The sequence below is a fragment of the Cynocephalus volans genome, chromosome 5 (genome assembly GCF_027409185.1).
Source record: "Cynocephalus volans isolate mCynVol1 chromosome 5, mCynVol1.pri, whole genome shotgun sequence".
Taxonomy (NCBI): Eukaryota; Metazoa; Chordata; class Mammalia; order Dermoptera; family Cynocephalidae; genus Cynocephalus; species Cynocephalus volans.
The window spans coordinates 46,994,168-47,017,363 of record NC_084464.1 but is presented as its reverse complement, the minus strand read 5'-3'; the positions used below and the strand labels follow the sequence as shown (position 1 = coordinate 47,017,363).

The 23,196-nt window shown below is 36.8% G+C and overlaps 1 protein-coding gene across 8 annotated transcripts in view; it reads left to right on the top strand.

Annotated features, from left to right (window-relative positions):
* Positions 1 to 23,196, top strand: part of FKBP5 (FKBP prolyl isomerase 5) — a 90,364-nt gene that overhangs the window by 36,383 nt on the left and 30,785 nt on the right. For 6 of the 8 annotated variants that reach the window (XM_063098448.1, XM_063098445.1, XM_063098442.1 and 3 more), the window contains 4 exons: positions 1,763 to 1,888; positions 4,857 to 5,001; positions 19,687 to 19,829; positions 20,753 to 20,867. In XM_063098448.1, coding sequence (XP_062954518.1) covers positions 1,784 to 1,888; positions 4,857 to 5,001; positions 19,687 to 19,829; positions 20,753 to 20,867 — 508 coding nt within the window. In that variant the 5' untranslated portion in view covers positions 1,763 to 1,783. Of the gene's footprint in view, positions 1 to 1,759; positions 1,889 to 4,856; positions 5,002 to 19,686; positions 19,830 to 20,752; positions 20,868 to 23,196 lie in introns of all 8 variants that reach the window. The other 2 variants (XM_063098447.1, XM_063098446.1) reach the window with 1 other exon arrangement.

Here is a 23,196-nt window from a genome sequence, read left to right as displayed (position 1 = left end):
AATCTTAACACAGACTATCTAGTAAGAATACTCCTTTTTTCTTGCAAGATTATAATCATAACTTAAATTGAAAGGAAATCTGAATTTTATCGGATAAAATAACATAGAAATCTCTAGGGCAGGAAACTGGCTGCCTTATCAATTATAAATTATAAGAAATTATAAATTATAAAAATTAAGCAAAAACATTTTGCATATGAAAAGAGCATTCCTTAGACCAAGCCCCAAAGCCAAAAGAAAAAAGTGTCTGTCAGGGGACTGACAATAAGAGCTAACATTTGATTAGTATATATTAAAAATATACATTATACCACTTAATCTAGAAGATCACCGTGTGAAAACTAGATACAAGGGTACTTCAGAAAGTTCACGGAAGAGGGCTGGTTGGTGGCTCACTTGGGAGAGCATGGTGCTGATAACACCAAAGTCAAGGGTTCGGATCCCCATATCAGCCAGCTACAAAAACAAAACAAAACAAAAGAAACCCAAAAAGTTTATGGAAGGATTCATATTATCTTTTAATTCTATTTTTCTGTGAACTTTTTGAAGTATCCTTATAGTCCATTCTAATTCCACAGGTAGGGAAAAAAGACTTAGAAAAGTTGAAGTAGCCAATAACGAACAGCTTGTAAGAAGCAGAGGAAGAACCCCCAAATTCTGTTTCAAATTCTTTGTTCTTACCATTCTAAAAGGTAGAGGCATTCTAGGGAATCTAAACATGAACTTGCTCTTAAAGATGTTTTAAATCTAACAGGTGCGTCTTCATATAAATATATTATAGACAGCAAATTGAGGGAAGAGCTGAGGAAGTACAGGAGAGGGCAAAGTGACCTCCAAATATAGGATCAAGGTTGGTTTGATGGAGGTAGGATTTGGGGTGGAAGAATATTTTGGGAAGAAGAGAATGACCAAAAGCATGGATATGAGAATGCACAGGGTTTGTTATAGGAGAGAGATTGGTCTACTTAGGCTAGAGCATGAGCTGCGTGAAAGAAAGAAAAAGGAAGTAGTAGAAGCTTGACCTGAAAGATAGATTAGGGCCAGGTTCTGAAGGGCCTTGAATGCCATAGGGACGAACTTTATTCTGCAGGTATTTTGAGCAGGAGATGAAAAACATGGCTCTACAGAAGACCCCATAATAATGATAAATGGTTACATTTTTAAGTTATGAGTCTGCTAATCTCTTAATATACATTATCTCATTACTACCTCACTGTAACTCTATGAACAGTGTACTGTGTCCATTGTACAGAGGAGAAACTAAAGCTCAGCAAGATTAAGTAAATTGCAAATGTCAGGAGCTGAAGCTAGCACTCAGACTCAGGTCTGTCAGATTCTAAAGCCTGTTCTGTTTGCCAATATGATTTATTGTCACTTCTTTGATCAGATCACCTAATAAGTTCCTAATTCTCTGTCAAGAATATGGCTATAGGAAAAGGACATTTTCAAAGTTCTGAGAAAACTGTTTCTCAACTGTGTAATCATGTTAAGGAATGATGTCACTACCAAACCTGACTTGTAGTGCTCTCTAATTTAGGACCAGAGATAGATGGGAAATTAAAGAATTGGATAATGTTTTATTTGTATACCTGTTATAACATCAATATGCACATATAGCAAGTGCTTTTGTTTTCATTTTCAGTGTCTAATGTTATTGGCCCTAAGTAAATCTTAGGTTAGGTAAAGCTCAGTTCCCAGGGGCATGTAAGATGCATGAAGAAGTGATATTTTTCCTAGCTAAAATATGTTTTCTTCTCAGCAGGTTTTCTACTTGTAAAAGACAATGACTACTGATGAAGGTGCCAAGAACAATGGAGAAAGTCCAGCAGCCACTGTTGCTGAACAGGGAGAGGATATTACCTCCAAAAAAGACAGAGGAGTATTAAAAGTGAGGCCACAAAGATAAGTGATATACAGGGAAATCTGCTATCTGGAAAGATTGTTTATAAAAACCTTTTTTTTTTTTTTTTTTTTTGAGGAAAGTTTGGGGGTAGATAGTGTTTTTGAGGCTTACTAAGTGCCAGACATATAGCTAGATTCTCATTTCATCTTCATAACTCTGAGATTTTTATTTTTAAATCCCGTATTATAGATGGTGACACCAAGGCTGGGCTAGGTAAATTAACCTGTCCAATATCATATATGTTAGTAAATGCAAATCCTGGGGTTGAGGTCCAAGTAATATTTGACTCCAAAAGGCTATGTCTCCCTGTCATCAGAGTATACAAATATATTACTATTTTAATATATCATTTTAGTATATTAAAGCTAGCTATTGAAAATTTTAAAGACTTTTTTAGAGAGAAGGAAAGTTAATTTGCAGAGTTCAAAAGGATTTATTTTTACATAAAAATAGTGTTCCTGTGTGCACTGAATATATTTTTTGAGGTTTCATCAGAAAATATATCTTACTTTTGAATTAGCTTTCCTACTTATTAAAACACTATATTTATTTTTTCACTCTGTAGTTAATCATTTTCACTTTTTTTATTTGTATCTCACAACTGTGTTGTGAAACACTCAAAGTGCCTCTTGATTCTTCCATTTTATAAGTGAATAAACTGAAGCTGAGAGGAGTTAAGTGGCTTTTGTCACATTAAGTAGTCTCCTACACGATTGTTATACAGACAAGTTTTGTACAGTTATGTTTTGCTTTGTTTTTCCTGAAAATATCTTACACATTCTAAATATTACCACTATGCACAGTTTTAATATCTTCTGTGTCAGCAGTAGCAAATAGGAATTTTTTAGTTTTTTTGTCTAATCTTGCTTATGTGAAATTCTTTCTTCTGTGCCTAGATCTCTTCTGAATATGCATGTATAACTACTAGCTTGCTATGTGCCAAGCCAAATTTTGGAAACTTGCAGCTATAGTAGAAGGGCTTTATGCCATAGATTTACATTATATCTTCTTTCAGGGGGCTTCTCAACTTTCTTGCTGTAATTATTCCCCCAAACTCCAGGATGCTCATAGAGACAGTGGAGATTCTTCAGGCCGTCCTAAGAATCTCCCTACCGCTATTTAAGACTCTCCCTTTCATCTTTTCAGAGTGCCCATACACAGAGAACACAGTCCTCAGACCTGTTTTGTTCTAGAAAGTAAATCCAATAACAAGATTTTTATAAGCTTATAAGAAACATTTGAGATTGGAAGCCCTTTATTTTATTTTGTGGCTTTATTTATCACTGTCTAGAGACTCAGGTTTCACCATGGGGCTTTTGGTTATGATTAAATAGATCTAGATCCCTATACTGGTCAGCCTCCAAAGTAAATAAATAAATAGATCTAGTAACTGTGTGACTGAGGGCAATTAACTTGACCTGTGATTTAGTTTTCTGTTTGTGAAATTAGAATAATAATACCACCAATCTCATAGACTTATCAGGATTAGGTAATGCACTCAGCACAGTGCCTGTCCTATACTAATCTCTCTCATTAACTATATATATATATATATATATATTTTTTTTTTTTTTTTTTTTTTTTTAACCCCTAAAGACCAAAGCAGGTCTGCAAAGTCAGTAACTATCCCAGGAAGATAAAATTTGGACTTATATTTTTAAAAATGAATTGAGACTAGATTTTATCCTTAAGGCAACTCCAGATTTAGGTACAAGTTCATCTTGCTGGGGAAACCAGAAGTGATACCACAGTATCACTTGCTGGTGTGGATGGCTGTCTGACTCCCTGGTAGCCATTCATCCCATTTGCCCAATTATTTGTTTATAGTCCTAAAAATGCAGATTCCCCCTCCATTTGAGGCTGGTGATTGGGCATAGGCTCCCAAATACCACATGCAGTTCATAAACATGAGCACTTTTAGAATATCATATGCTTTCTTTTAGATTTTAGATTAATTTTTTGAAACTTTTTCTTTTGAAGTCCTAGAAGAGCAGTAATGTTTCTTTTCCTTTAAGGAATGTTGAGGCTTTTAAGCTAAGAAAGTTATGGAATCTGAGTTCATAGTGTTTATATGGAGTGTTAGGGATACAATTCAAAGAAGAATTTAGGAGCAAATAATCAAATTCTTTAAACAAAAACTTAAACTTTTCACCCAAAAAGAGGTCCATTGGATGTCAGCTGCCATCATCTGTTATCTACTAAAAATGATTAATTTGGCATAGGTGATTGACAGAATGAATTACACCACCACATGCCTGGATTTGATTTTCTTTTCCCAGAACTGACCAACTGCATTAGCAACTTGCTTTGCCAAGAACAAAATAAATATACTGGATTTTACAATAGTTAAATGCTTTCAGCTTGGAGCTTTTTTGGTATTTCCTTTACTAGAAGACAAGTTATTCGGTATCGTATCAAACTGAGCAATGATACTAATGTTTTTTACAATTTGAATATTTTTGAAATAATAGGAAGTGTAACCTGTTATACCAGGAAATCTAGTGTGATGCTAATGTTTTTAGCAAACGAGGGAAGTAAATAAAATCACACCTTTGAAACTTTGCTTTAGACTCCTTTTTGAATGTTTTTAAAAGTCCACCAATCTTTTTGGTCTAATTCAATTTGTATATGGACTAGTTTACAAGTCTGTACTTTGAGAGATTTTAGTGTCAAACTCTGGGGCATTAAGCCAATGGAGCAGGATTTATTATTAGTTAATGCTTTTGAGGGAATAAATAGTGTGATCAGCAATAAAATTAAATATAACGTATAAGATTAGTAAAGGATAGTTTTCTAACACTGAGGGTTATTAAAAGAACTATGAAGAAAGCCTTTAAAAAGAACAGATAATAGCGTATTTGCAAATTTGCCTAGGTGACTTGGAATAGTGATCATATTCTCTGAATATAAGCAAAGAGTTTCACCTCCTTTTTCTTGATGTTTGCCTTTCTAGATTGTCAAAAGAGTGGGGAATAGTGAGGAAATGCCAATGATTGGAGACAAAGTTTATGTTCATTACAAAGGAAAATTGTCAAATGGAAAGAAATTTGATTCCAGCCATGATAGAAATGAACCATTTGTCTTTAGCCTTGGCAAAGGTAAGAGGTATTTTTTGAATTGTGTTTTGCTTAGATTTATAACTATTTGTATTATATAGGAGCAATGGATCCCATCCTTGCCAAATGTAAAAAGTAAAAATATTTTAGAGCAATAGTACTCAAAGTATGATCTGCAGATCCCTGGGGGTCCCTGAGTTCCTTTCGGGGGGTCCATAATGTCCATTATTCTTATAACAATACTAAGATGTTATTTGTCTTTTTACTGCACTGTTAACTTAAAAGCTGTAGTGGTAAAAACTGCTGGTTCCTTAACACAAATCAAAATATGAAAAGTTCATTGATGGCTTTCAGATTCCACATTGCAACTAATAACCTCTAAGAAACTTAACCACTTGTCCAGTTATGATGTAGTATCAGATGATTATATTCACAATTATCTGAAAAGGTTATTAAAGTGCTCCTACCTTTTCCAACTATCTATCTTTGTGGATTTGGATTTTTTCTATATCCCTCCACCAAAATTGCAACAGGTGATTGCAGAAGTAGATATGAAAATCCAGCCGTCTTGTATTAAGTCAGACATATTTTACACTTGTAAAATTATAAAACAATGCCACTCTCTCTTCTCACTGATTTTGTGTTTTGGAAAATATAATTTGGTTTTTTAAAATTACGTTATTTATGTTAACATGGGATTATTGTCTAGTTCATTCCTAGATAAAGTATGGGGGAAAAAAGAGGTAATCTCCCTATCCACCACCATGGTTCAGTGTTAACTATAGTTCCTTTCTCTTTCTGACTCTATACCTAGCTGAACTGCTAACTAAGCACAGATCTGGGAAAGGAAACAGAAAGTGAGGAACTAAGGAGTTAAACTCTTTCTGCCTTTCTGCCTTCCCTGGTACCCATGGTCATTTGTGTGTCGTGGTGACTGCTGCTTCCTGTCTAGCTATGCTCTTTCCAAGTTCTAGTGCTTGGCTGTGCCACTGCTCCCTTCACCTTTAGATCCTTAGTGAGTTAATGGCTTATGTGACATTAATCTTGTGTTTTAATGAGGTAGTAATATAAATCAAATACAGAGTCCCTTTCTTGACGTAGCAGATAATTATGAGTTATTTTAGAATTTTTTTCATTTTTGTTGATTTAGGGATGTGAACCTCCAGGGCTACCAGAATGGCTGTGGCATCTTTATTTAATTTAGATGACCTCAGAGTGACTGGCCTCATCAGACCTCCTTGGTCCTGCTGCCCCTCAAATCCTTGCTCTACCCTTGGAATTTGTCTTAAAGAAGTTGATTTAAAATAGATTGACTCTCAGCAGTTACCTTGGCAAGTAGAATTGCTGAGAATTTATACTGCCACCTGCTTTACCTAGATTTTCTCAGTAAAACACTGTGGTGAATGAATCTTTCTTGTTTCCTAGAATTTTGAGCAGAGTGAAAAGATTTTCTGAGTTCTTTTTTTAAAAATACAACTTGGGGGGCTGGCCAGTTAGCTCAGTTGGTTAGAGTGTGGTCCAGGGTTCGATCCTCGTACTGGTCAGCTGCCAAAAGAAAAAAAACAAAACACAAGTTGGGAGAGAAGGCAACTTTCAGCTGACATTGTACCTACGACATACCTGTCCAGAAAAGTGTGGTCTCATGGGAAGAGCACCCAGCAGGGTATTAGGAAGCCAGGGTTCCTGTCTTCACTATTCCCTGTGGTATAACATGAGTAAGCCACTTAACCTTCTCTGATCCTGTAAAAAGGAGGAGCATAGGCAGCAAAAGTAAAAATAGATGAACTGGACAAAATCAAAATTAAAAACTTCTTTGTATCAAAGGATACTGTAACAGAGTGAAAAGCAACCTATGGAATGGGAGAAAAAATTTTGCAAATCATATATCCAATAAGGGGTTAGTATCCAGAATTCATAAAGAACCCCTAAAACTCAACAAAAAACAACAAAATAATCAGATTAAAAGATGGACAAAGAACTTGAATAGACTTTTCTCCAAAGAATATATACAAATGGCCAACAAGCATCTGAAAAGATATTCAACAACACTAATCCTTAGGGAAGTGCAAATCAAAACCACAATGAGATATCATTTCACATCCGTTAGGTTCTATCAAAAAACAGAAAATAACAAGCGTTGATGAGGATGTGGAAAATTAGAACCTTTGCATACTGTTGGTGGGAATGTACAATGGTGCAGCTGCTGTGAAAAACAGTATGGCAGTTCCTCTAAAGATTAAAAATTAGAATTACCATATGATCCAGCAGTTCCACTTCTGGGTTTATATCCAAAAGAATTGAAAGCAGGGTCTTGAAGAGATATTTGTGCGCTCATGTTCATAGGAACATTATTCACAATAACCAAAAGATGGAAGCAACCCAAGTGTCCACTGAGAGATGAATGGTAAACAAAATGTGATACATACATACAACGGAATTTTATTCAGTCTTAAAAAAGAAAATTCTGACACATGCTACAACATGGATGAACTCTGAAGACATTATGCTAAGTGAAATAATACAGTCACAAAAAGACAAAAACTATGATTCCACTTATATGAGGTATCTAGAGTAGTCAAACGCACACAAACAAAAAGTGAAATAGTAGTTACCAGGGGATAGGGGGAGGAAGAAATAGAGACTTGTTTAAATGGGTATAAAGTTTCAGTTTTCAACATGAAAAAGTTCTGGAGATTGGTTGTACAACAATGTAAATATACTGAACTGTACACTTAAAAGTAGTTAAGTAAATTTTATGTGTATTTTATCACAATTAAACATTTTTAAATCAAAGACAAAAGTTATATAATTAGAATGTTCTAAAGTGGTCATTATAGTCTTTTATAAATGAAAGTGTTAAGGGATTAAATTAAAATGTTATAGTTTGAGAATTTCTTTGTGGTGGCCGGTCGTGGGGGGTGACCACCACTTTGCCCCCGGCAGGAGAGGCTGCCTCATTTACAGGCAACAGCTTTGAAGTGTGGAGCAGGAAAAGAACTGTTTCTTAGCTGCAAAAGCGAGTCTCGAAACAGGGAACACGGCGCCAGGGCTGCTGTGGATGCAGACAGGATCCCGGAGGCCGGGGCCGCGCTGAAGGAGGCCAGCTGCCCTATTCAGGATTCGAGGTTTCAGGCCGGCATTAAAGAAGATTCCTGGGAGCGCCCGAGCCGCGCCACGACTGAACAGCCCAAGGCGGCAGCGGCCGAGAACAGGGAAGGCGGCAAACCAGAGGCAGAGAGTGAGCGCCCGACCTGGCACAACCCTGTGAGTGACCCCTGGCACAGCCCTGTTTGGGGGGCTGACGCCCACCCGGCTCCCGCCTGCATCACCAGGCCACTCACCGCCCCGGGGCTGCCTCCATTTTCCCAGGTGCTGGCAGCTCCGCCCGGCTCAGCCGTCACTGAGCCTTCCCACTTGCTTGGCCCGGCGCGGGGCTTTCCAGAGCCTGCGGGCCGGCCTCCCCTCCCACTCCCTCCGCGGTTCTCTGGCGGGTTGGTGGCGTGGGGCGTCCCCGGCCAGTGTCGGGAGGGCAAGGAAGTACGGGCGGGCCGACTGTCATTCCACCATACCCTGGACTCCGGCCCCCGGTAAACTTCCTGTTACTGGGAGGCAGATACCATCTCTGCGGCCACCAGTTCGGAAAAAAGCCTAACAAATTTCTGGTTGGGAATAGTGTGGTAGGACAGTTCCCAGGTCCGCTTGAACCTGCCAGAGAGCTGGCTGCAGGCGGGTGCTAGACTCAGTTTATACTGGGGGGATACAAAGGTGAACAAGTCCCGAGAAAGATCTACACAGTGCTACAAAGGCACCCAGAGCGACCGGTCGTCTGTGCCTAGCAGAAACCTGGTAGACTTCCTGGGCGAGGCGGTGCCGAGCAGGGTCTTGAAAGCCCAGCTGATAGACGAGGGTTGCAGAAGACACGCCCCAGCCCAGCACAGGGCGCAGAGTGGGGAGACGTGCGGCCAGGGAGGCGGAGACTCGACAGAAACCACACACCCTGTGGGGTCGCCACTGCACGATCCAACAGCCTGGGCCAGAGCACACGGAACAGGGAGAAGTCCTGCACAGGAAGTGAAAGCTCAACAGCAATCACACACCCTGTGGTACGTGATCCACCAGCCCAGCAGAGTCCAAGCTGACCAGAAAGGTGGCTCCCCGGAGAAGCCCAAGACCCGAGGCAACCACACACACAAGGCACTAGAGGCCAACTGAGCAGCCATGGAGGTAGCCATACGAAATTGGCAACCACAGCAACATCCTAGTTATTCATTAGTCTCAAACCGGTGGACTGTGAAACCCCCTGCCACAATGAATAAATATCAAAAAAAAGGTACCAGAAATACAAAAAATCAAGAAAGTACACCACCAAAAGTTAATAAATCTCAAACTCTAGATCCTATAGAACAAGAAGCCCTTGAAATGACTGACAAGGAATTTCGAGTGATAATTCTAAGGCAACTGAATGAGATACAAGAAAACTCAGCTAGACATCATGATGAAATGAGGAAAAGTATACAGGATCTGAAAGAGGAAATGTGCAAAGATATCAATGTCCTGAAAAAAAAATGTAGCAGAACTTGCTGAACTGAAGAAGTTATTCAGCGAAATAAAAAACACAACGGAGAGTTTAACCAGCAGGCTTGTCGAAGTTGAAGAGAGAACCTCTGAACTTGAAGATGGGCTGTTTGAAATAACACAAGCAGACAAAAAGAAAGAAAAAAGAATCAAGGACATTGAAGAAAATCTGAGAGAGATATCAGACAACGTTAAGCGCTCAAATATCCGAGTCATGGGTATTCCAGAAGGGGAGGAAAATGGAGATTGCATTGAAAACATATTCAACAAAATAGTGGCAGAAAACTTCCCAGGTATAGGAAAAGTCACAGATCTTCAGATCCAGGAAGCTCAACAATCTCCAAACGTATTCAACCCAAAAAGGCCTTCTCCAAGACATGTCATAGTCAAATTGGCAAAACTCAGAGACAAAGAGAGAATCTTAAAAGCTGCAAGAGAGAAGCGTCAAATCACCTATAAGGGAGCCCCAATCAGGCTAACATCAGACTTTTCATCACAAACCCTAAAAGCTAGAAAGGAATGGGATGATATATTCAAAATACTAAAAGACAAAGATTGCCAGCCAAGAATACTCTACCCTGCAAGGCTATCCTTCCGAAATGAAGGGCAAATAGTATATTTCTCAGACAAACAAAAACTGCAGGAGTTCACTACCACACTACCACCCTTACAAGAAATCCTCAAGGGAGTACTGGGTTTGGTTACTGAAAAATAACTACCACTGCCATAAACACCCAAGAAAAATCAATACCCACTAGTATAATAAAAATGGCATTCATGAAGAGAAAACAAGCAAATAAAAACGCTATCTACAACCTAAGGAACCAACAAACACAGAAACCAAATAGTAAATCAGAAAGCAAGGAACAAAAGACACCTAAGACAACCAAACAACCAATAAAATGCTAGGAATAAATCAACACCTTTCAATAACAACTCTTAATGTAAAAGGCTTAAATTCCCCAATCAAAAGACACAGACTGGCTGACTGGATCAAAAAGGAGGACCCAACTATATGCTGCCTACAAGAGACCCACCTCACCCATAAAGATTCACACAGACTAAGAGTGAAAGGATGGAAAAAGATTTACCATGCAAACAGAAAAGAAAAACGAGCTGGAGTAGCTATTCTTATATCTGACAAAATAGACTTTAAACTAAAAACCATAAAAAGAGACAATGAGGGACACTACTTAATGATAAAAGGACTGATCCATCAAGAAGACATAACAATCATAAATATGTACGCACCCAATGTTGGAGCAGCCAGATTGATAAAACAAACTCTATTAGACCTAAAGAAGGAAATAGACACTAATACCATAATAGCAGGGGACCTGAACACCCCACTGTCAATATTAGACAGATCATCTAGGCAAAGAATCAGTAGAGAAACACAAGATCTAAACAAGACTCTAGACCAATTGGAATTGGCAGATATCTACAGAACATTCCACCCAACAACCTCAGAATATTCATTCTTCTCAGCAGCACATGGATCATTCTCCAGGATAGATCACATATTAGGTCACAAATCAAGTCTCAATAAATTCAAAAAAATTGGAATTATCCCATGTATCTTCTCAGACCACAATGGATTAAAACTAGAAATTAATAACAAACGAAACTCTGGAAACTATACAAACACATGGAAATTAAACAGCATTCTACTTAATGACATATGGGTCCAAGAAGAAATCAAGCAGGAAATCAAAAAATTTATTGAAACTAATGAAAACAATGATACATCATACCAAAACCTGTGGGATACTGCAAAAGCAGTTTTGAGGGGGAAATTTATTGCATTAAACGCTCACTTCAGAAGAATGGAAAGATGGCAAGTGAACAACCTAACACTTCACCTTAAAGAACTAGAAAAACAAGAACAATCCAAACCTAAAGTTAGCAGATGGAAAGAAATCATTAAGATCAGAGCAGAACTGAATGAAATTGAAAACCAAAAAACAATTGAAAAGATCAACGAATCAAAAAGTTGGTTTTTTGAAAAGATAAATAATATTGACAAACTATTAGCATGGCTAACAAAAAAAAGAAGAGAGAAGACTCAAATAACAAAAATTAGAAATGAAAAAGGCGAAATTACAACTGATTCATCTGAAATACAAGGAATCATTCGAGACTACTATAAACAACTATACGCCAACAAATTTGAAAATCTGGAGGAAATGGATAAATTTCTGGACACACACAAGCTCCCAAAACTGAACCATGAAGACGTAGAAAATTTGAACAGACCAATAACAATAAAGGAGATTGAAGCTGTTATCAGAAGGCTCCCAACAAAGAGAAGCCCAGGACCAGATGGATTCACAGCAGAATTTTACCAAACATTCAAAGAGGAATTGACACCGATTCTTTACAAACTATTCCAAAAGATTGAAACGGACGCAAATCTCCCAAACTCATTCTATGAAGCAAACATCATCCTGATACCAAAACCAGGTAAAGATATAACCAAAAAAGAAAACTACAGGCCGATATCCTTGATGAATATAGATGCAAAAATCCTCACTAAAATACTAGCAAACAGAATACAGCAACACATACATAAAATTATTCATCACGATCAAGTGGGATTCATCCCAGGGATGCAAGGTTGGTTCAACATACGCAAATCAATAAATGTGATACGCCATATTAATAAACTCAGACACAAGGACCATATGATCATCTCTATAGATGCTGAAAAAGCATTTGATAAAGTTCAGCACTCATTCATGACAAAGACCCTCTATAAGTTAGGTATAGAGGGAAAGTATCTCAACATAATTAAAGCCATATATGCCAAACCCACTGCCAATATCATCCTGAATGGGGAAAAGCTGAAAGCTTTTCCTTTAAGAACAGGAACTAGACAAGGATGCTCACTCTCACCACTCCTATTTAACATAGTGTTGGAAGTACTAGCCAGAGCAATCAGAGAAGAGAAGGAAATAAAGGGCATCCAGATTGGAAAAGATGAAGTCAAACTGTCCCTGTTTACAGATGACATGATCCTATATATCGAACAGCCTAAAACCTCTACAAAAAAACTGTTGGAATTGATAAATGATTTCAGCACAGTAGCAGGATACAAAATCAACACACAAAAATCAGTAGCATTTCTTTTCTCCAATAGTGAACATGCAGAATGAGAAATCAAGAAAGCCTTCCCATTTACAATAGCCACCGAAAAAATAAAATACTTAGGAATTGAGTTAACCAAGGAGGTGAAAAATCTCTATAATGAGAACTACAAACCACTGCTGAGAGAAATTAGAGAGGATACAAGAAGATGGAAAGATATCCCATGCTCTTGGATTGGAAGAATCAACATAGTGAAAATGTCCATACTACCCAAAGTGATATACAAATTCAATGCAATCCCCATCAAAATTCCAAAGACATTTTTCTCAGAAATGGAAAAAACTATCCAGACATTTATATGGAACAATAAAAGACCACGCATAGCCAAAGCAATGCTGAGCAAAAAAATAAAGCTGGAGGCATAACACTACCTGACTTTAAGCTATACTACAAAGCTATAATAACCAAAACAGTATGGTACTGGCATAAAAACAGACACACTGACCAATGGAATAGAATAGAGAATCCAGAAATCAACCCACACACTTACTGCCATCTGATCTTTGACAAAGGCACCAAGCCTATTCACTGGGGAAGGGACTGCCTCTTCAGCAAATGGTGCTGGGATAACTGGATATCCATATGCAGGAGAATGAAACTAGATCCATACCTCTCACCGTATACTAAAATCAACTCAAAATGGATTAAGGATTTAAATATACACCCTGAAACAATAAAACTTCTTAAAGAAAACATAGGAGAAACACTTCAGGAAATAGGACTGGGCACAGACTTCATGAATACGACCCCAAAAGCATGGGCAACCAAAGGAAAAATAAACAAATGGGATTATATCAAACTAAAAAGCTTCTGCACAGCAAAAGAAACAATTAACAGAGTTAAAAGACAACCAACAGAGTGGGAGAAAATATTTGCAAAATATACACCTGACAAGGGATTAATATCAAGAATATATAAGGAACTCAAACAACTTTACAAGAAGAAAACAAGCAACCCAATTAAAAAATGGGCAAAAGAGCTAAGTAGGCATTTCTCTAAGGAAGATATACAAATGGCGAACAGACATATGAAAAAATGCTCAACATCACTCAGCATCCGGGAAATGCAAATCAAAACCACATTGAGATACCATCTAACCCCAGTTAGGATGGCTAAAATCCAAAAGACTCTGAATGATAAATGCTGGCGAGGTTGCGGAGAAAAAGGAACTCTCATACATTGTTGGTGGGACTGCAAAATGGTGCAGCCTCTATGGAAAATGGTATGGAGGTTCCTCAAATAATTGCAGCTAGATCTACCATACGACCCAGCTATCCCACTGTTGGGAATATACCCAGAGGAATGGAAATCATCAAGTCGAAGGTATACCTGTTCCCCAGTGTTCATCACAGCACTCTTTACAATAGCCAAGAGTTGGAACCAGCCCAAATGTCCATCATCAGATGAGTGGATATGGAAAATGTGGTACATCTACACAATGGAATACTACTCAGCTATAAAAACGAATGAAATACTGCCATTTGCAACAACATGGATCGACCTTGAGAGAATCATATTAAGTGAAACAAGTCAGGCACAGAAAGAGAAATACCACATGTTCTCACTTATTGGTGGGAGCTAAAAATTAATATATAAATTCACACACACACACACACACACACACACACAACCGGGGGGGGGGAGAAGATATAACAACCACAATTACTTGAAGTTGATACGACAAGCAAACAGAAAGGACATTGTTGGGGGGGGGGGGAGGGAGAAGGGAGGGAGGTTTTGGTGATGGGGAGCAATAATCAGCCACAATGTATATCGACAAAATAAAATTAGAAAAAAAAACAAATTAAACAAAATGTGCTTTAAGCTCGTCTCAAATAAATAAATAAATAAATAAATAAATAAATAAATAAATAAAATGTTATAGTTTAACTTATATTATAAGGTTTTTTTAAATTAAAAATAAAACTACAGAAAGAAGAAAAAGTATAGTACATTGTTTTTATACTGGGCTTTGTATGCTTTTAAACTTTTTCAATTGCTTAGAGTTACATAGATATGAAAAGTAATTAAACTTAGGTTTGTTTATTGGCTACATTATACATTTGTATAAATATATGTTCTTATTTTATATTTTATTACACGTGGACTAGGACTCCTGAAATTGATAAAATTGTGTTTGAGGTAGTAAAATAGAAGTCCAGATCAAATGTGAGAAAAAATTGCCTCTCATATGTTCTTGGTATATTTTACCTATGACTAAAATCCTAAAGATCAAGAAGATTGAAAATGTTTATGCTTTTGACCCAGTAATTTTACTTCTAGGACTTTAACTGAAGGACATGTGGTAGAAGCTTGCCTAACCAACTTCAGATTGACTGATGTTCTCTGTTCTGTTTGTATTTACATAGTGATAATGAATATTTTCTTATTCTGTGATGCAGTTCCTTCCACACTCTGCTCCCACCAGCTGAATGGGCCTTGTCAATGCCTCCAGCCACAGACCACTAGAAACACACCTGTAGTTGAACAAGTCGGGTTCATGCCTTGTGAGGGAGGATTCACACCATGGGGGAAATGTGGAGTAACTGAGTAAAAGTGTTAGAAGGTCTCTTTGTAGGATTTGGGCTTGTGTTAGGTGATTTGGTGGAGTTTTAAGGAACCAGGGTTTTGCTCCGGATTGGATACTTTTAGGATGTGGGGTGATTCTGTTTAGGTATCTTGCTAAATCTTATTAGGAGGAGGGCTTACTAGGGTAGAATGAGACTAAAGCTATAACTGAAAGAGAAGCAGCAGTCACTCATTTTAGCCAGGAGAAGTGGATATTTGGAGTTTTGTAGGGTGCACAGTGACCTTGTTTTTGTCCAAATTTAGACAGAATTTTGAAATGTTCTTGTTTTGTCTCACTTTTTCATGGTCTCAGAGTGACCTTGTCTGATGTTGACATTTTGTGAGATTGTTTATGTCCAACAGGAGAAATATGGCCTCACTATGAGCCCCAAACCAGCCTCAAACAGTGCTGAGGCCTAGCTGTCAAGTGTCTGAGCAATTTCTAGGTGTCAGGGGCTACTTTTTTTTTCTGGTCATTGGCAAGCATGGGGATCCGAATGCTTTGACCTTGGTGTTAGAACACTATGCTCCAACCAAATGAGCCAACCAGCCAGTCCAGGGGCTACTTTTTTCTTTCTCAGACCCTTACTAAGAATCAGTTGAAACCTATTTATACAAGAGTACTTCAAAAAGTTCATGGAAAAATAAAATTAAAAGATAATACAAATCTTTCCATGAACTTTTTGAAGATCCCTCATGTCCTTTGTACTTTTGGGGATTATATAACTTCATTAGTTATTATATAGAACATTGAAATTAGTACAAAAAGAAAGAGGAATTGTTTCTATGAAATCCAGGTTGAATGTCTTGGAAAGACTTTTTAAGACAAAATGCTGAAAGCAGTTTTTAAATGGCTGTTGAATTAGGAAGTGGATAAGACATAGGCAAAATAAGTAGGCCACTCAGGACACATTTTTACTGGAAGGATTCTGCATACTGATTGCTCTACAACTGTCTTCTGGTTTTTGTGTCGTTTTTTTTTTTGTTTTTTTTTTTTTTGCCTTTTTCGTGACCGGCACTCAGCCAGTGAGTGCACCGGCCATTCCTATATAGGATCTGAATCCACGGCGGGAGCGTGCGCCACGGGCTCGGCCCTGCGTCGCTTTAAAGAAACCCGCATTGTAAGTTGCAAATAATATATTGTGATTGTGATTTACATAGTAAAGATGATGTGGAACTCTTATCGCTGGAGCCACACTCAAAGCCTTCTAACACACAGTAATATACTTTATATGTTTTAAGCTAGAAAAGAGCTTGAGGTATGTATATGTTGTTTTTTATGATTTCCTCACTTAAAGCAACATTTTAAATTAACCTACCAACTAGTCCTGATTAGAGGCTGTCAGGTTAAACCATACAAAAAAATTCATGCACAGATTTATGTGCACAGTTGTTTATTGAATCTTGATAATAGTAAAAAACAAAAATAGCCTAAATGTTTAACAATGGGAATAATGAAATTATGGTGTATTCAAAAGATGAAATAGTATATAATTATTAAATGCAATGTTTTCAGATATTATCTGTTAACAAGAAAATGTTCATATTATGTGAAATATAGAGTAGACTACAAGACCAAATGACCTGAATTTTATGAATGTGCATGTAAAAATTTAATATGCAACAAAAGTGTACATATGTAATTGGAAGGAAATGAACCAAAAAATTGACAGTAATTTCTCCAGATGCTGAGATTTCAGAGGGGTTTTTTAAATTGTATTCTCTGTGCTTTTCTGTGCTTTTCAGATGTTCTGTGAGTAGGTATCATTTTTTAAAAATCGGGGAAATGCTACTTAAGAAAGAGTCCCACTGTTGGCAATTTTAGAAACATACTTGTATTCATATCAGTCTGGCTCTTTGCTCAGTGTGTTTCATTTAGTATCTCCAAAAGAACCTTTAATGCTCCCAAACTAGAAGAAAAGCAAAGGCACAGGCATGATTTATTTAGCTTGAGGCTCCTTTGGATTTAATTGACAGGCTGATATTTCCAACTTGTAAGGCCTAGCATAGATATCACCTATGAATTAAGCTTTTGCTAACAGCCTCCACCTTCATCCCAAGGCAGAATTGATCACCCCTCCTTTGTGCCCCTTGTTTGTATTCTTAGTGCTTACCATATTTTGTTTTTAAAAAAAACCTCAAAAAACAGTGCGTGTATCTTTCTCCTCCACTAGCTATACTACATTGCACGTTCCTTGGAAAGAAGATGGAATGGTCTATCTTTGTATTCTTAGTACGTAGCACAGACCTTTGCTCCTTAGTAATTGACTAAATGTCTTGAACAAATGTACAATAGTATCCCACAATATACAGATTTCCTGAAGGAGTGTATAAGGTATTTATCTTAAGATGTCAGAGTTGATAATTAAAAAAAAAGTTCCCAGTGGCCCATGCTAAAACACAGCACAGTCTTTGAAGAGCATGTGTGACAGGAAAGCAGCCTGTCACCAACTGACATTAAATTTATTCTGATGATTCTGGACTATTGTCACAGTAGAACAACCATGTGTGGATGTCTTATAAATTGGTGTAGCCATTTCAGAAAGAAAGTTGGGCAATATCTATCAAATTTAAAGTGTATATCACCTTTGCATTTTGGGAATTTACCCTCCAATATACTTGGGCAAAGTAGGCAAACATATATTGACAAGTATCCTCATTAGAGTTCCTTTGGTAATATGTTTCTCAGTAGCAGGTTGTAATATTATTCAGCCATTAAGGATGAATTAAGCTGGTCCAATGGTAATGAGTTATCAGAACTTATTAACATTAATGTCACTAAAGTTGGTTTACAACCCCCACCCCCTGCTAAATTTGACTTACTTTAAAAAAAAAGAATGAGGTAGATCTCTTTGTATTTGTGATGATGATAATGATGGCTTTCCTTTCTTAAATATGCATTATATGCCAGGCACTGTGCCATACATTTGACACGTTTTATCTAATAACTCTTATAATAGCTAAATAGTAGGTATTGTTGTGATCTACATTTTGTGGAAGAGGAAACTGAAGCACAGAAGTTAAATAACTTGCACAAGTTCATACAGCTAGTAAAGGGCAGACTGGTATTCAAATCCAGGTAGTCTAAGGTTAGAGTAGGCTGTACTTTAACCTCTAAAGTGCAGATCCTCCTTTCTATTGATGGAAAAAGATCAAATACATATTAAATGAAAAAGCAGTTCAGAACTGAATGTATAGTATGCTGTCAACTGCATTTTAAATTTAAAAAAAAAGTGACAGCACATACTGGAAGGATATAAAAAATGTAACAGTGGCTTCTTACAAGGAAGGAATGAATGACCTTTTACCTTTCACATTATATTTTTCTCTCGTGTGTGTGTTAATAATAGGCATGCATTTCTTGTATAAATTTTTAACTAAAATTAATGTTGCTGATATTTTGAAAAGTTGTAATACGTAATGAAGACTAAGTTTAAGTCAAGAGTCACAAATGCTTAATCCATCCCTACTTATAGGCCGTGCCATTGTGTAGAGTCCCCCTTATCCTAATGTCCTCCTACTAGCTCTCTCTCAATCCAAGATAACAGTTCACTTCAACATTCACTTCCTCTGGGGTTCATTTCTTATCTGATCCCACTCTGAATACTGAAGTTTTGATTGACATAGCACCTCAAGTTAGTATTTTATCCTTTTAAGTTGCCTAAATTTTTTATTGTTTTGAAAAGGATTTGAGACTGCTTACAGTAAGATATAGTTAACGATGCTCATGACAGGAGCTATAAATATTGAGATTACAATTATATCACCAAATACAGTTCTACAGCTGAGCAGAAAATTTAATTTTTAGTTTCCTGGAAGTGGGCACACACAAAAAAATTCTAAGTTCTGTAGTTCTTGTGATTTGACAAAATGACACATACCTTTTTGCTTAAAGAAACATTTTTCTAAGAAGAAATTTGCATTATGCAATTTTATGGACCTTTTTATGCAACTTATACTTTTCTGGTTGTTTCTTGTTTTGATGTTTTTGTCTACCCAACTAAATTATAAGCTTCCTGGGGACAAACTTGATTTTCTATACTATTTTTGTTCCCTCTCTGCCTAGAAAACATGCACTTATTTAATCTATTTATAGAAATAAACATATTGAAATGATAAATTAAGCAATAATTGCAACATAGCCACATTTCGTGAATTATGTTATGGCCAGTTTTCAAAGACTTAATCTTTGTGTAGTTTAAGAATTAATACTATTTTCATCCCTCTCAGCAGGGAATCTTCTCTGATAGCCTTCAAAAAATTATGTAATATTTCATCGTGCATAGCTTTTGCTGAGTTCTGTCATCTTGTAGCTTATACTTTCGAGCTGGATATGTAGTCTGAAGAACTGGAAGTTTGTCTGAACTTTTGTTTTATGAAGATTAAATCTTTTTAAACATGGCCTATAGCTTTCAGCTACCTTTTCTTTTCTTTTAGGCCAAGTTATCAAGGCGTGGGACATTGGGGTGGCTACCATGAAGAAAGGAGAGATCTGCCATTTGCTGTGCAAACCAGAATATGCATATGGCTCAGCAGGCAGTCTTCCTAAAATTCCCTCAAATGCAACTCTCTTTTTTGAGGCAAGTATGTGTGTGATGTTGCCTTGTCATCATCTGCTGTACTATAGGGCTGGCTTTGAAGCAACAGGCAGTGGAACAAGGAATTAAGCTTGCTATTGAAAATCACATCCAACTTGTTTATTTTGGAGCTTGACTTCTTGAATTGTTTCCCACAAGCCCAAGGGTTCTATGCCAGTGCTTTCCTAGAAACGTGTCCCTGACACAAAAAAGTCATATCCAAATAAACATAAGACACTAGACTTATAAATAAAAGTTCTGGTCAGTGGTATGAGTATTACATGCTCAAAATTGACCAGGAGACAGAATGGAAATGTTGGAGATAAATGTTGAAATATGCCTGTACCAAGTTATGAGGTATTTTCATATTATAGAGGTTTGTAAATGTCACAGATCTCACCTCTTTATCAGAAGGAATAGGTACTGATAATGTTATTCATTGTGTTGAATTATACATATTTGGCAAAAGCTGATTTTAAGAACCATCCTAACTAGGTAAAACACACCTTTAGTCAGTTGTAGGCCAGATTCATAGGTTTTATTCTTACATTTTAAGAAGGGAACTCCATAAATCCAGAGTGGAAAAGTAGTGGACTCAGAGTCAGAGAAAATAGTTCTGCACCAGCACCTTGTAGCTCTGGCTTTTTGCCCACGAGGCAGTTTTCCTAGTATTTCCTGTCTGTCTTTGCACTGCAGCCCCACAGGATGTAGTCCTAGACATTATCATTACATGAAATTCTTTCCAACTATTGAAAAGTGCAGTGTTCTTTTTTTCTATTTTTCCAATAACTAAGATACATAGATAAATACATTTTTAAAACACAGAGTTTTATTTTGTAAAATGAAAGAATTGGTTGCCCTTGCCTTTACATGTTAAATTGGCTTTGTTTGGTCTTTTCTAAGCCAGATCCCTTTTTCTTTTCTAGATTGAGCTCCTTGATTTCAAAGGAGAGGATTTATTTGAAGATGGAGGGATTATCCGGAGAATCAAACGAAAAGGAGAGGGATACTCAAACCCAAATGAAGGAGCAACAGTAGAAAGTAAGTATTGCTGTGAGAGGGAACTAGTCCCTAAAAGTTGGGTTCCATTTATGAGGATGAAATGGAGATTTTTTTAAAAAATCTATTTACAGAAATAAACATATTGAACATATTTCAAGAATAGTTTTTGATTCAACATTTATTTAATAATGACTTCATTTAGTAAATATTAATTCAACATGTATGTGCCAAGCACCCTACCAGCTTCTACAAACTAAAAAATGAATAAAAGGTAATCACATCCATCAAGGAATTCTCAGTCTGTGGATTCCTTGATGTATCAACAACTATACTGGTTGCCTCACATATTTATTCATTTATTTCTCACAATAACCTTATGAGGTACAATTTATTGTCCCCAGGTGAGAAAAATGAGTTCATAGATGTTAAATAATTGTCCAAGGTTACAAAGTTACTAAACAGAGAAGTATATGGTAATCCCCTTCAGCACTGTCAAACCCATCTGATGGCTGTCATCAAGATAAAAAACAGTTCATCATTTAGATCAAAATTGGATAAGTGTTTATTCTATATCAGGAGAGCTGGGTTCAAGTTCTGCTTTGCCTTTTATTGAGCGATCTAAAGCTATTTTATTTCTTCATTTGCTAAGTGAGAGTAAGGACACCTTTGAGGACTAGGATAACTGATTACTCTTCTTCCCATGCTCCCAGAGCATGATAGTATACTACTGTGAACACTACTTGTCACTTTATACTGTAATCAGCATTTGACCATTTCTCTCGGTATACAGTGAGTGCTTGAGGACCAGAATCGTTCTTCATCTTTTTGTTTTCAGCATCACCGCAGTGCCTAACACACATTCGGGGTTCAGTAAAGGCTTTCTGCATGCATAAATCTTTGAGAGACGCCATTACTGAGCTGAAGTACTTCAAAACAGAGTTGCGAGAAATACTTTCATTAAGAAAAAAATCAGATCACTAAACAAGGATGGGAACATGAACTGCTATTATAAAAGGCCTATTTTAAAATAGTTTATTTAAAACAGTAAACTAGAATAGTTGAGTTTTTTATTTTTAATGTTGTATATACTACTTTAAACCCATATTTCATTTCCATGAGTCTGGCAAATCAGTTCATATTTAGTTGTGTTTTTTGTTTTGTTTTGTTTGGAAGGAGTTATAAATATTACTACTGTACTATTGCAGCTGAAGTGTTTAGATCATAGTCATTCATGATGTTTTTGAATAAATGAAGAAGAGCTGAGATACATATTCCTCTAGATTGAGGTTATGCATTTTGGGGAAAATACCATGTAAGTGATGATGTACCCTTCTCAGTTCACTGTTATCAAGAGGTGCATGATGCTGATGTCTCTCGTTACTCGTGATAGTAACTTAGATCATTTGGTTAAGGTAAGGTCTGCCATGTCTCTCTACTGTAAGATTACTGTTTTCTCATTAGGAGGGAAATATTATCTTGTGTTACATTATAACTTCATACACTCATTTTAGCATTTATTAATGATTTTTGCATGCAGTAGTTATTACTGTGGTATTTGACTAATGATAATTTTTCTATTTCCATTGTTCCTTGTATATTTATTAAGTGGAATTCTATTGTATATAAGGGAATTCTCCCCTGTATATTTATTCACTTCTTTATATCAGTATGGAACTATGGATATGTATTTTATTCTGTAAGTTATTATTCATTGCTTTTTTTTTTTTTTTTTTTTTTTTGCTCAAATTGTCCCAGATTTGACCACTGGAAACTCCTTCAACTTGGCTCTTGTGTCCTTTCAAAATACCCTCATTGTTTTTTTAAGCACTTCTTACTTTCTGGCAACACAAGATGTTCTAGGCTCATCTTAAAACTTCCCTGCACCAGGCCTGGAATCAACTGTTTCTCCAAGGAGCCCTGATGTCATTGCTTCTAGGATTTCTAGCAGACAGAGCTAGGAAATATACATACCTCAGTATACATACACACACATCTATATGTATTTCTATATCAGTCTGTACATATAATAAAAATCATGAGTACATACTGGTAGTTCCCTTTCCAATCTGATACCACAGGTTTGTTCTTCTCCCTTTGCTCATTTGAAACTCCTTTCTCTAACAGTGAGAAACTTCGCTCTCATTAGCCACAATATATTTACTTATTTGCTCAATCCTACTGTATATACAAGGAAGTTTCAGAATTGCTAACCCACACCCCTATGAAAAAAAGTTTTTCTAAGTAGGAAATATTTCTGTATAGTTCTTTTGACATTACATACATTCAAAATTTTGTCATTCATGTGCATTGAAAACACTGTTTTCCAACTTGAGTAGATTCTCTTTCTTCCTCACTCCCTTCAGTGTTG